The sequence below is a fragment of the Centrocercus urophasianus genome, unplaced genomic scaffold (genome assembly GCF_019232065.1).
Source record: "Centrocercus urophasianus isolate 14NV4802_14NV808 unplaced genomic scaffold, USGS_Curo_1.0 seq_36, whole genome shotgun sequence".
Classification (NCBI taxonomy): Eukaryota; Metazoa; Chordata; class Aves; order Galliformes; family Phasianidae; genus Centrocercus; species Centrocercus urophasianus.
In genome coordinates this window covers 1754014-1768297 of record NW_024884933.1, presented here as the reverse complement: position 1 = coordinate 1768297, position 14284 = coordinate 1754014, and the positions used below count along the sequence as shown (strand labels likewise).

The 14284-nt window shown below is 41.2% G+C and overlaps 1 protein-coding gene across 2 annotated transcripts in view; it reads right to left on the bottom strand.

The window, feature by feature from the left end:
* The window catches only part of PRDM2 (PR/SET domain 2), a 63259-nt gene that overhangs the window by 39040 nt on the left and 9935 nt on the right, over positions 1 to 14284 (bottom strand). For both annotated transcript variants that reach the window (XM_042831311.1, XM_042831312.1), the window contains exons 3-5: positions 9360 to 9477; positions 8198 to 8301; positions 4782 to 4934 (exon numbers count right to left, since the gene is read on the bottom strand). In XM_042831311.1, the coding sequence (XP_042687245.1) occupies positions 4782 to 4934; positions 8198 to 8301; positions 9360 to 9477 (375 nt within the window). The remainder of the gene's footprint in view (positions 1 to 4781; positions 4935 to 8197; positions 8302 to 9359; positions 9478 to 14284) is intronic.

Below are 14284 nucleotides of genomic sequence, written 5' to 3'. Positions count from 1 at the left end.
CCCCTGACCTTGGGTGCCTGCACCTCCTCTCTGGACACTCTGTGCAGTGCCTCACCTCCCTTCTTCCTTATATCCAACCTGAATCTCCCCTCTTTTAGCAGGAATCCATTTCCCCGTCCCATCTCCACACACCCTGCTGAAGAGTCTGTCCCCTTTTGCTTACAGCCCCTTTAGACACACGGGCCGCTCTCAGCTCTCCTGCAGCCTTCTCTCCTCCGTGCTGCACAGCCCCAGCTCTCAGCCTGTCCTCACGTTCCATCAGGGAGCGTTGCTGTGGCCCTCCTCTCCATCTCTGCTGTACTGACGACCCCACATTTGTGCTCCAGGTGAGGTCTCACCAGCACATAGAAGAGGGGTACAGTCACCCCCCTCAATCTGCTGGCCACGCTGCTGTTGGTATTTGCACAGTTCCATCTTGCAGCCGGCATAAAGAAGAGTTATCTGATGCAAATGACTTTTCAGCCATATACAAACTCAGAGAAAAGAGCTGGTAAAACTGGGCAATGCAAACACATGATAACAAACACGTAATTTGTTAGTTCCGTGGCTGGAACTGACATTCAACTTGATGAATTTAGCTTTAGAGCAACGATGCTAGAATCTAAATTAAGCCCTCTAACTTTGTACTTCTAAAATGAGATACAGCAGCCACGTCAAAATTCGACCATCAAAAGAGCTCCATCAGCAGCAACAGGAGGGAGAAAAGGACCGCAGTGACCAAATGCCACTTCTGCAGCCTCCAGCAACACCCCTGACAAGCAGCTTCCTCCAGACTGTCACCTCTAGATCATATTGTAGCATCAGGTTGGGGCAGCGGTGATAGAAGGCTGAGATAGGCATTTACCTATCTGATTTGGTGTTGCAAGCAGGAGCAGAGAGGTGATTGTTCCCCTGTATTCAGCACTGGTGAGGCCGCACCTCGAGTACTGTGTCCAGTTTTGGGCCCCTCACTGCAAGAAAGATATTGAGACCCTGGAACGTGTTCAAAGGAGGGCAACAAAGCTGGTGAGGGGTCTGGAACACAGGCCATATGAGGAGAGGCTGAAGGAGCTGGGAATGTTCAGCCTGGAGAAGAGGAGGCTCAGGGGAGACCTCATTGCTCTCTATAACTTCCTGAAGGGAGGTTGTAGTGAGCTGGGGGTCGGCCTCTGCTCTAGTGTCATCAGTGATAGGACCAGGGGGAATGGCTTCAAGCTACGGCAGGGGAGATTCAGGCTGGACATGAGGAAGTATTACTTTTCAGAAAGGGTGGTCAGGCACTGGAACGGATGCCCAGGGAGGTGGTGGAGTCACCGAGCCTGGGGGTGTTCAAGGAAAGACTGGATGTTGTGTTGAGGGACATGGTTTAGTGGGAGCTGTTGGGAATAGGTGAACGGTTGGACTGGGTGATCTTTTAGGTCTTTTCCAACCTTGGTGATTCTATGATTCTATGATCTTACTAGAACATGCACTTTTCACTACTGACTTTGTATTTTACTGCTACTCTGCTCTCTTGCATTTGGATGTGGCCTTACCTCCCCAGCTGTAACCACAGCAGACACTTTGTGGTATTGGTGTTTGGGTCTCTTTTCACTCTGTTACTATTTTACGCTGTGTTCCCCGAGTTATTGTAAACCTGTCTGACGAAACATCTTTCCATAAACAAATTAATTTCACCTTAATCAAGGACACGATCATAGCTTAACTTATTTAGGAGACTTTTTGAAACTGAGTTTTCACTGCAATTTACCGTGTGCAGAATAACACCATTCATCTAGCTCATTTAATTAGCAGAGACAGGAAGAACTTCTGAAACCTTCTAACCAGTTTAAGCTGTTTCAGTGAAATATGACAACTCTCATACATGTATGCTGGGGAAAACATATGCAAAACAACCTACAAATATCCTCAGTTCTTCAGTAAAGAGGAAGAGAAGATAGAAGACAAAAATAGTCGCTTGTGCTTAGTTCAAAATGTTATCTGAGACCTCATTACCAGTCCCCAGCATGAAATTTTACCTTACTTTTCATGTATGGCAGAGAACAGGGAAATTAAAGCTTACAAATTAAACTTACAAATCAGAACCCCCCAAACAAACACCTGGAGAAAAAATTTACAGCATTTAAAATGCTGCCAGGTAAGGCAGAACAAAATGACATACAAGCCACTAATTTTCTGTTGGGGGTAAATAAAAACTGTGCTGTTTATTTATCACTAAATGGAATTCTCTTGAATTTATGAACTACAAAGAAGATCAGGAAGGGGCCATTTAGGAACACTTTATCAAAACCTGAACATGTGAGCTGTTATTAAATACGTGCTTTCTTCTGTCTTGCTGGTCAATAAAGTGTGATGTGAATCTAAGATTGATATGGACACTGTAAGGACAAATTCATCTCCCACACAGAAAACGAGACAGAAACCAAGTCTTTAAATAAATGGGAGATGTATAAACAACACTTTGTAAAAAAGCAGCAGAAAACAGCACCATTCTTTTCGAGTTTGAAACTGCAGGGGAAATTAACAAGTTATTGGATAGTGAGAGCTGATACAACAGACAATAAATGCCTTCATGCTGCAACTTGCCCAAGAGACCACAAATTTAAAATCACTTCTACATCATCCCCCTACCTCTGCTGTCAGTTTCTCGCAGCTCAGCTTTCAATTTCTTCACTCTACTGTTAAGAAATTTGCTTACCCTAAATTTGTCACTTCAAAAAGTAACTTTGGGAAGTGCTAGACAATGCCACCCTTTGGCATTTTATATTCTTGGAGCAGCTAAGGCAGACAGAATATTGGGGTGATTATCATTACAATTATTAGCATTAATTGCTATTAAAGAATAGCCCATTCATGCAGTCAAAAACTTGCTAAATCTTGACATGATCCAACATGATCCACTGACAATGCTGAGTGTTTAAAGGTGGTGAAAACTGTCCAATTTCACGACAAAATCCCACTTCAAAAACCACAACAAATTCACGTGGTCAGAATTTTCCAGACGTACCACTTAGAAACACAGAATTATTTAGGTTGGAAAAGACTTCCAAGGTCGTCAAGTCCAACCATGACCTCACACTGAGCTGCCCTGTTACCTGTGTGCCAGTGGCTACCGAGGGACAGCAGGGAGCTACCAGCCCATGCGCCATGGCTGCAACACTCCTAGGAACAGCTCGGTCACTTCTGAGCAGTACGAAGCTGGGAGTGTTAATATGAGTGATCTCAGCCTCGCAGGGCTTGCTCAGGTATGTCCAAGCTGTGTTTCTGGAGCTACACACGCAAGGCAGAAACAACTCAGTGGTTCTGTAGCAGCACTCAAACCAAAAGCTACTCACAGATGCTTCTGCACTGGTGACAGCTATAGCAACAAGCCTTCACACATAGGCAGCTCGGAGGTAACACTGTTTCTGGTGTCAGGCTCCCTCCAACCAGCATACATCAGCTCCCAGATGCTAGGCCATGATTCCAGGATTGGCACTGCTAACACCAACCTGAAGCTAAACCGACCCCACAGAGTGCACGGAAAGGCAGAGCACAGAGTGGCTGCTGAAGGAGCAGATAAACACTGCTGAACTCAGGACTGCTCTGTGAAGAAACCCACTGCATCCCAGAGAAGCTAGACGTTCCATCCCACTGCAAGCAATCCCTGATGGATTTGAAACAAAAAAATAAAAAGGAGCCTTATTGGATGCTCCAGCAGTCTTCAGGAAAAGCTGCTTGGCAGCATGATCTTGCTGGCAAGATATACTGGGATAAAATTCATCAGGTTGCAAGCTGAAGAAGACAGTCAAAGCAACAAAAGGTATTTCAGATATTGGAGCCAGATATTCGTTATCCTGTCAGCACTGCTCAGCCTTCGTTTAGCAGTACAATTATTTTCCAAAGTGCAGTATTGTCTTTGAGAAAACAGATCTGAAATATGAACGTTGTCTTTATCACAGCTTTGCTGGAAAGATTCAACAAGAGAGAAATGTAAAAAGTGTCAGAGTGACTCCAAAAGCTCACTTAGATAAATGAGTTAGTGTGACTGTGGGCAAAGATCAGGCAATCCATGATAAAACGTCTAGAGCAAAGTAAGCTGGCTGCAGATGAGCCCTGAGAGCACACCCCCAGTGAAAGAGCAGTACAGACAAGCCAGTCTGGCTGATAATATGGAACCTGTACTCAAATGCTATGTCAAAGCTATCAGTAAAGCTCAGAAAATATTTAGAGGCTTTTCCCAATTGAGCTTTACCTAAAATGCAACAGTTCTACATACTTTTATGTTACCCTATAAACTTCAGAACTGTACAGAATCAACTCTTCTTAAATGTAGAACAGTTAAATGTCATCCGTCTCACAAGGAAACTTAAGAAACATCCATAGCTTAACAGCAAGGCTGTAAATACACAAAAGCATTCTAAGAAGGAACAAAGCTGACCTACACATACTGTTAGCAGACTCTTGGTAAGAGATCTGAATAATAATTTAGAGCTACAACATTCTATCATTATCATACTCTATGACTCTTTATCTATCTAAAACAAATATTTCATCACTCAGGAGATGCAGTGCACCAGTCATGCAATGTACCCTTCCCCAGGTATAGAATTAAGAAAATCTGTTTGTTAGAAGATGGTTATACGATGCAAAGACTAGAAATACAAAGCATCTCAGTATCTACAGGAATAAAAAAAACACGTTTTATGTAGCCTGCTAGATTTTCAGCCATCTAGAATCAATTTTATCAAGCTTTGAGTAGAGGGAAATGAAATATAATGCATTAAGCAAAGCAGTAATTGATTCTTTCCAGACATTGATACCTTTAAACTTTTGTAGTATATGGTCCTGTTGATCTCCAGAGGAAAGAGGTTTTGCTCCTTTCCTGAACGTGCCCAGTTTATATACCGCAGCCAGTTCCCTTTCTTTGGATCCGTTGCATCAACACACATCCACCCCAGGTTTGGGTAATACACCTACAAGAGAAAATCAGCATTTATCCCAAGCAAACTGCTATCTGTTTCTGTTGAAGTGTACGTGCACCAAAAGAAAATATACTGTAAAGCTACACAAAGCAGCAATCATCAACAAAGGACAGAAATAAGGCAAAAAAACACGAGCAGAGCATTTTTTACTGGATAGTTTTGCTGCTGCTTGCATTATTTTCAGACAAATTGGTATAACTGAAACAAACTGAACAACTTTTGGTCAACAAACCCTCCTGTGTCTGAAGGCTTTGGGCTCAAAAGCCAAACTAGTTAACACATTCTATGCTTTGCTTTCAATTTGCCATGCCTGATGGTGCTGGAACAGCTGCCCAGAGAGGCAGTGGATGCCCCGTCCATCCCTGGAGGTGTTCAAGGCCAGGTTGGATGGGGCCCTGGGCAGCCTGGGCTGGTATTAAATATGGCCCTGCATGTGACAGGGGCTTGGAGATTCATGATCCTCGAGGTCCCTTCCAACCTGGGCCATTGTGATTCTGTGATTCTGTGGAGTTTATATCTATTGTAAGGCTTGGTGTTATTATATAAATACAGTTGAGTTTTATTTTTGCCATCTGAGGAATCAGGAAAAAGAAATGACAAAGAACTTAGAAGCATTTGATTTATTTGGAAAGGTAAGGGAGGATACACTGTATATTTAATCTTGCTCAGGAGGACTGAAGAAAATCTTAATGTTTCAGTAGTCTTGTGATCAGATCTATGAACTTCTGAAGGTCCCAAGGTGCTGTGTAAATCTTTTGTTTCCATTCTTGGTTCAATGTTTTTAATGTTTACTCATGTTCAAGACAGCTTGCATTAAAGCAAAGATACTGGTAGGTCTTCAGTTATTTTCTGCTAACAGTCAGCTCTGCTTATCTTTCAAGAAATGTTAAATATTTCCCATGTTTCTTCTTATAGTCCAAGTTAGTCTTATAAGAAAAGCTGTCAATGGATGTTGTACACTTACTTTTTTCCAAATTGAAGAATGTTCAGCAATGAAAGCCATCATTTTCCCATTATTTAAAAACATTTTGTCTCAGAACATTGGCATATTGAGATACTGTGTATGATTAGAAGTACTGGGCAGCTCTCAGATTTTCAGAAACAACAAAAAAGTAAAGATATGAATTATTTGATAATGCTGTACTATTTGCTTTTTTTGCTTGTGGTTAAGCCTGCAGACATCAGCTTCCACTAGGAAGAACTCATCTCTTTCCAAGCAAAGAGAAAACTCCTTCCTTACTTAAACCACTCCGGCGTGGATTTCATCAGCTGACTTTTGAAAGAATTCATCAGCACACCCAGCCCTTGCAACATGAGAAAGCAAACAGCTTCACAGAAGGAGGTGGTTAAAAAGGAAGGAAACAGCCAAGCAATGCTTTGGGAGAGGTAGTAGATACGGCACGTGTGACAAAGCATAACACAGGATTGCTTTCTGGTCAAGTCACCTCATCTTCTTTGCTGCAAAATCTTGTGCACCGTGAGAGAGGAAATGGCTTCAGCTCCTCTGTATAACACTGCAACTTCCAATGACTCCTAAAACCCACGGTGAATTACAAATGGACCATCGTTCTGAGCCCTTCACAAGGTGGCATTTCCCTCAGTTTTCAGTCACTTGCCATTGTTTCCCTACCAGTGGCTTTTCTCTGACAGAAAATGAGAATGCCTTCAAGTCAACTGCTCTCCTGAGATACAGCAACCACAGACATCAACACAAAGCTCACCTATTCTAAATCATGTGGGAGATTGAAATCATTAAAAAAAAAAATTGAGATTTTCTTCAGATTAACTTCACTAAAATTAATTAAATTCCTGTGGAAAAGCTTTTCTCCTGGTTGAAAGTCCACACACTGCACTGCTCTCACACACCATCCTTTTACAATCAGATTTTCTAACAGTTAGGATGCTGGGGTGGTTTCAGATATCAACATATGGGAACAACTGTTGCAGTCTCATTTTAGCTGCCTTTTTTTTTTTTTTTTAATTCCCAAATCAGCGTTAAAGCAACACACAACTGCTTTGAAATCCAGGAGATCCTGTTGTTGCCTGCATTGCAAACTATGAAACTGTGTCAGTTTGTTTGCTGCTATCGTTTCTCAGCACAATTTTCCCAAAGACATTAAGGTACATCCAGTGAGAACATTGAAAATCAAGAAAAACAACCACAAGGTCAATAATTTACTGGACTGATCCAATCTCACTATGTGCTCGTGTAGCAGATCAAAAGTTGAGATACCTCATGCAGTAGAATTGGTAAAACAAAACACTAGTTTGATACAGCAAACATTCCACTTTACTTTATTACTTTCCTGGATGTGAATTTGCATTTATGGGAAATTATTCTAGCTCAGTTCCTCTGAGATGGCTTATCACTAAGCTCTGCATAGTTATCCAGTGTTTTATGTAGTTCTCTTTCTGCAGTCCAGAGGCCAGAAGGATGACTGCTATCAATCTCTTTAACCTAAAGATCTGTACATTAGCACGTTCTGAACAGAAATTGCCGTGCCAGAGTTCCTCCATCCCTCCTCCTTGACCATGCATTCTGCTAAAGCCACCTGCTGTGTGTAAACCTTCAGAAATAGTGATGTCATCTCTGGGAGTGCTTAGGAATGCCTTATTTAAAGACACTGTAGATAGAGTTTAACTCCAGATTAAGATACGACCTACACCTACACTCTGAAATCTACATAATATCTGAGGTCTTATGACTGTCAGAGGAGCTTGAAAAAACTATTCAGCTGTCCAGACAGTATTTGCTTTAAGGCAAACCCAAATACAAGCAGCACAAGAAATACTGAAACAGCTGAGAACTTTTATGAAAGCTGCAAAAGCAAAACCAATCCCCAAAACAAAGCTGTTTTTCAAAGAGCTGGATGAGGAGGAACACTGAGATTTCCTTAAGACTTTCCACATCCTTGCAGTTTCCCTCATTTCAATTAGTTAGCAGTACACAGCTGAAGAATGGACATTACTGCCTGTTCAAGCCAACAAAGCAAAGCTTTCTTTGTAGCAGACTCTTAAAGAAATGAGGGATCCACAGACAGTATGGGAGAAAATTCATACAGCAATCTCAGTTTCAATAGTTTAAAGCTTTGTAATTCAGAATCATTTCTCAACCCAAGTATCTGTAAATAGATTTGCAATGGTAACCACAGATATGCAAGTAGCAACTATTTTATGCCTAAAATCTCTAGAAAGGTAAATACAAAATACTGACCCAGTGACAGACACCTTTTTTATTAACAAGTTCTTCTTACCTCCCACATGTATACATTGCTCTTAACTTGAGATCTTTTCTTCTTGTCACCAACAAAGGGCCCGAATTTCTTCCCTTTTAAAATTGACTTTGTTGCCCAAACACCTGAAAGGATACATGTCAGTAATTATAACAAATCCAACTCAGCTGAAGAAAGATCTTCTATTCGCATTTCGTATCTCTTACGATCACTGCATGTGTCTGTCTCAGGCTGTGGTGTGCTCTGCACTGTTAAGATCACAACCAGGAAACTCAAGTTCACTATTAGTAATTCAAACAGCCACAGACGTCCCCAGAACTTCCCCCAGTCACATAAAGCTTAAGCATTTATCTGCTTTCATCCTTTGCTCCAGAGCTACTGTGACGACAAGAAGCGCCCTCGATTTCTCCTGCATTTCAAGCTCAAGTCAAAGCTCAAGTCAAAATACCATAAGGAATACAAGTCTTCTAACACTTCCCCTCCTACCTCACTCAGTTCCAACACAACACTCTCATTCAGACCATGCCAGATCAGATCCATACTAGAAAATATTAACCTTGCTCCAAGGAGTTTATAACCTGTTACCAACAGTAAACCAGGATATTCCTTAATCTACCAAGTTTTAACATCTAATATCCAATCTGCAACTCTAATTTCTAAGGTTCTCCCAGGTTAAACTCTGCTTAAAGAAAAAAAATCAGCATTCTGCATTATTACACAAACAATATATATATAGCAGCCAGTTATATAGTTCCATATAGCAGCTTTCAAGTCTGCACTGAATCATGTAAGAGACTTTTTGTACTGATTGGATAGTGAGACACAGCATTCTGAAGTGAAACAACGGTAAGATAGCAGCAAAAATACAAAACTGAAAGAAGTAAAAGTGCTATAAGTTAAGCAGCCAGTAAAGGAACACACCAGCATCTCCATGACCTAACCTCTTTGCATTCTGGTCCCAATTTGACCCTGATTTTGATCTTTTAGGAACATAATCTTGATCTGTTAGTAGGCGACCACTCCTTCCAATATAAATGGTTTCAGATCAACGCACCAGACATTATTTCTTCTCCATTCATTGCCCAGCATACAAAGGCACCAAACGTTCACAGCATCTGCAGCAAGCAATTTATGTGAGCCATTTTAAAAGCCTTCATTCTCTTTTTACAGTTGTGGCACTCACCAAGCCTTGTCTTGTCAACAGCAGATGGGAAGAGCCTGACATCCTCAGGAAGCCCCCGAAGCACGTGCTCAGGTACATCAGCTAAGGTCTCCACTGCAGCAGGAGGCTCGGTTGTGTTCTGCAAGTCAAAAACCAGAAGGGCCACAACCATTAGCAAAGAAAGAAAGAACAGCATAACAGCTGATCAACCTATGCAAGCTGTTGCTGAGAGTTTTTAACCCCTACTTTTACTCATAAGAAAAGTATCCGACTGCTGAAGTTAATGGATGTGACTTCAAACAGTGAGTAAATCTATCTGAAGTGATTTCCCTATTTCTCATAGGCATTTGCCATCTCATTTATTTTCTTTGGTTTCCCTTGCAACCAAACTCAAAATTCCCCCATTGGTTACTCGGGAAATACAGAGCTTAAGGTATTTGATTTATCTTATCCAAATACAGCACACCTGGCAGCACTGTTCCACTATTCCTAAAGGATGAAAGAAGAGGAATCGCTGTGGCTTTATACCCTGGAAATCATCTATCCATAATGTAATATTTACATAAGTTGATCTTTCAGGATATGGTTTTCATGTGCATTCATGCTTAGTGTTAAGTCTTTGAAAATGCTCATTAATATGGTGATCTAAAACTCATCCATGGACAGAAACACAAATAACTTTCAATTGCTCTATTTCATCTGATTAGTTATGCCATGAGAAACTACACTAAACAAGTAATTAAGTAACAGAACTGTTACATGCCACACTATGTTGAGACAACATCCACTCGAGCCATTTCCAAATAACATTCCTCCAAATTTCAGACCAAATACGTCAGATAAATCTACCTGCCTTATGACTGTGCTCAAAGAAGTTTGTCATCACATAGTTGTTGGTAGAAGCACTGCCTCCATTTTATCATCTAGCTGTTATCACAAGGAAAATTCCAGTTCCTTATAGTGAAGCATCACAATTATTTTGACTACACAAAGTATTTGTATCTATTTTTAATTCTGTTCCTGATGCCAGACTGTTCTCAGATTAAAACAAAAAACATGAAGTGCATAAACATAGCAGCTCCTTTGTAACCTGTCTGGAAAGTCTTACTCAACTGAAAAACTTGTAAGGGAGGTAGTTTTCTTTTTAAAGAATAATGAGAGCTACAAATATATATATACACACACACACACAGATCTAATCTTTTCTAAACTAAAAAAAAACTTGTTCTGAGGCTTGTTTGCATATTCCAGCTGCATGCTGTGTCTCAAATGCAATCTCTGTCTGCTCCATCCTCTTGGACCCAGAATGATGAGAAAAAGTGTCACAAAACATTTCAGGACACTTTGAGGCAGCAAAGCAATTTCTTCATTATAAGCCTCAGCAAAAAGCCTTCAGTAAAGGTGAATAGAATCACATGGGCTGGACTGGATCCACCTCCCATCTGTGGCACACAGCTCATCTTTATTGAAAGTGACAGCGTTAAGGAAAAGGATGACTTGAAAAACATTGCTGTGTTAATAACAATCCTTTTCATTTTTATGTTTGACTTGAGGTAACTCTCTGCCCCGGAAAAGCACTGTGACCTATCTGGCTATCTGTGACCAACAGCAAGAAAAACATGTTTAGCTATTAAAAGCATGTCTATTAATGGAGAGGTAGGAAATTAGAAGTAGTTGACATCTAAAAACATTTATTTGCAGTTAAGGTACAGCTCAAAGCTTGTTTTTGTTATTTTCTACGTTTTTTTGTTTTTTTCTTAAATCCTCCAATTCTTTTAAGTGAAAATTGAGATACACTGCAATTTACACTGCAATTTACACTGCAATTTCCCCATGAGCAGCCCAGGTTTGTGCTGTTGTGCTCACAGTGAGAGAACTGCTGCCCCAGTTTTGTGTGAGGACATGCTGAAGTTACAGAAGAAAGAGCAGCTCCAAATCCAGAGCACTCATGGGAGGGAGCAGAGCTGCTCATGCAGCCTTCCATTTTACCTTTGTCAATCATTACCTAAACTTGCACATAAAAGTTCCAACCAGAATACCCATGTATGCCTTGATGCATAAAGGAGAAAAGGATGCAAAGCTTCACTAACAGGAATAACTTGCCCAGAAACACACAAGGGATGGCTTTGGAAATACAGGGCAAAGCTGGAACTTCAGCTACCCACCACACTGAGAGCAACTGCATACACATCAGCAATTCTTTGTTTCCTCTTTTCAAGTGATGGCTTTCAGGTATTCTTGTTAAAACCCATCTCAAAAAAACACAGCAATCTAAAATAGCTTCTGGTGTTGCCTTCTTTCAGCGTGTATCTCTTGGGAGAAAGACCCAACAGAAATTCACAAAGAAAACAATATTTAAAGTTCTGAAAAATGTATGTAGTTCACACAAATGAAAAGTGATTTTTTCACCTGTAGAAGCTAGGATACAGCAGTAAACAAACCACTCCAATGTACATACCAGAATGGGAATTTGGGATACACCATCTTCTCTGCCACAAGCACAAACATACCCTGTGCTGCCCAGCCCGGGATGCCAGGGGACAGAGAGGAGCTCCCCTGCACACCCTGAGTCCAGTAACACATACATACCCCTCTGGTAGCATGGCTAACGCTGAAGCTTGCCTTGTAATGCACTTCCCAGAGCTACTGTTGGGTTGTTGTTCTCCTCCTGCTGCTCTGTTTACAGCCTACAAGCAAGCCATTTCACTCCAGAGATCAACCTCAAAGTACCTGCATGCCAAGCTTACTGCTCTGCTTTGAAGAGAATGACAGGTTGTAAATAGTGTCATAAAAGTTATTTCTGTGTTCTGTTCTTAATTAAACCAACCGTTCAGAACCCTTAGCCTGTAATTAATACGAACTGTTTTAAGGTGTTCAAATAGCTGGAGATGCAATAGAAAGCTAATAAGTGATTTATGGATGTTAAGTGATTAGCTTCATCATGTCCATTTTAAGGGATCTACAAGAGTCAATAGGCCGCTTGTAATTATATTCATACTATTACTCACATAATGTAAAATAGCAAGCGTTACTCACAGCTCTCACAAGACAACCAGCTCTTTAGTTAACAAGACACCTACTCCTGATGGAACAACCAGCATTGCAAAAGCCACAAGCACATACAGCCTCCCAGAAATGCATCCACATTATGAAAGAATGGTGCTTGGCACAAACGATGTGTATGCATATGCTGAACTTCATGCTACAGCCCTAAAACAGTATCTGCCCCTGACACTGAACTGTGACCACTCTGGGCAGTCACAAATACTGGTGAAGAAGGCAATAGCTCCTCTAACATGAAGGATGTTATATTTAAGTTCTGAAGAAACTTCAGGTGGTGTTAAATAACAACAACAACAAAAATCAGGCACTGCCACAGCTGTCCAAGTAAACTCCAACTTACCAGACATGACTCTTGCTTTTACTTGCAGCCATAAAGCAGAGATACAATAGCAGTCTTCATGCGCTGAGCTGAGTGTTCATCTATAACACCCAGCATTTTCCACTGAGCACTTAGGAGGCATTATGGAAATACATTTTTAATGTATCTCTATAGGCTACCACAGCTGAGTTTTTAATCTTTCAAAGAAAATAAAGCTTCTCCAGCCTCTTCTACTTCATATCCACACTTCAAGAGTGCTCAGTATGGCAACTATTCTCTTCTATATTTACGACTGGCTGAGTTAAGTTACAAGAATGTCTTCTGTCAGCTTTCTGCAACAGCGAGAAAAATGATAAAACTGGAGTCTAGCAATGTTACTCTGTTGCTGCCTTGGTAAGCCCTAACAGCTGCACAGAGACATCCTAGAGAGCTATTTGTAGGGGAGAAAGACCCCGAAATTGGAAACTGTGGAAGGAACAGAATGCCAGAAATCCCTTCCCATCCTCTAGAGTGAGGGGACTGGGGATAAAAATCCTTGCTCTTCAGTTATAATAGCTGAAAGTCTATTCACAGCAGAACTGCTTTATTTCCTTTTATTTTGCTCTTCCAATAGCCAGCAAGGAAAAACACAGATGAAAGAAGTTCGAGTCGGACATCTGTTAGCCTTGAACTGATAGGAGAGTCCACATCTGAGCGAGTTTCTTTTCTGTCTGCTCCTCTCTGCATCTCAAAGAGGCCCAGACACCCTCCCAGTATCCACCCCCCCACTTCATTAAGGGAGCACCATGCTCAGTTCCCTTCACAGCAGTTTGTAACAAATTACATATAGAATCATAGAATGGCCTGGGTTGCAAAGGCCCACAACGCTCATCTGGTTCCAACCCCCTGCTGTGTGCAGGGTCACCAACCAGCAGCCCAGGCTGCCCAGAGCCACATCCAGCCTGGCCTTGAATGCCTGCAGGGATGGGGCATAGATGAGAGGACAGCAGACACGGAACAAGACAGCTATGAGAACAATGCATTTGAAGCTTTAAGCTGACAAAACCTTTTTTTAAGCAACCACAGCTAAAGGAGCAGTCAAACAAGCCTACAACACAATCTGATCAACCAAAACTTTATAAAACAGACAAGTAAGATCAAAGTGCACAGCACTGGATCACATCCTACGACGTATCAGACATTTCCTAATAGTCATACCTCTTTTCAGCCATCAACATCCCATTTCAGAAATCTATTTGCAAGGAAAAGCATAGAATCAGAACTTTATTTAACATCTTCCTACAGAAATAAAAGCTCAGCAGCTGGACACAGCACTCTGACCCATTCCACACCAGTTATATCCACGGATTTTGCACATACCATAAAATTAGGCCCAGGATGTAAGAAGACATTTCACATCTCAAACATACTGTACAATGTATAGTTATTAATGTAAAATAAACAATTTAGTTCAGTCAAATCAGTGCATTCTAATTTTATTTGCAATTTAAACGCAGCTTCTTAAGACACCTTCCAGATCAAAACCTAAAGGAAGACCTACCTACCAAAGGAAGAAACAGTCTGA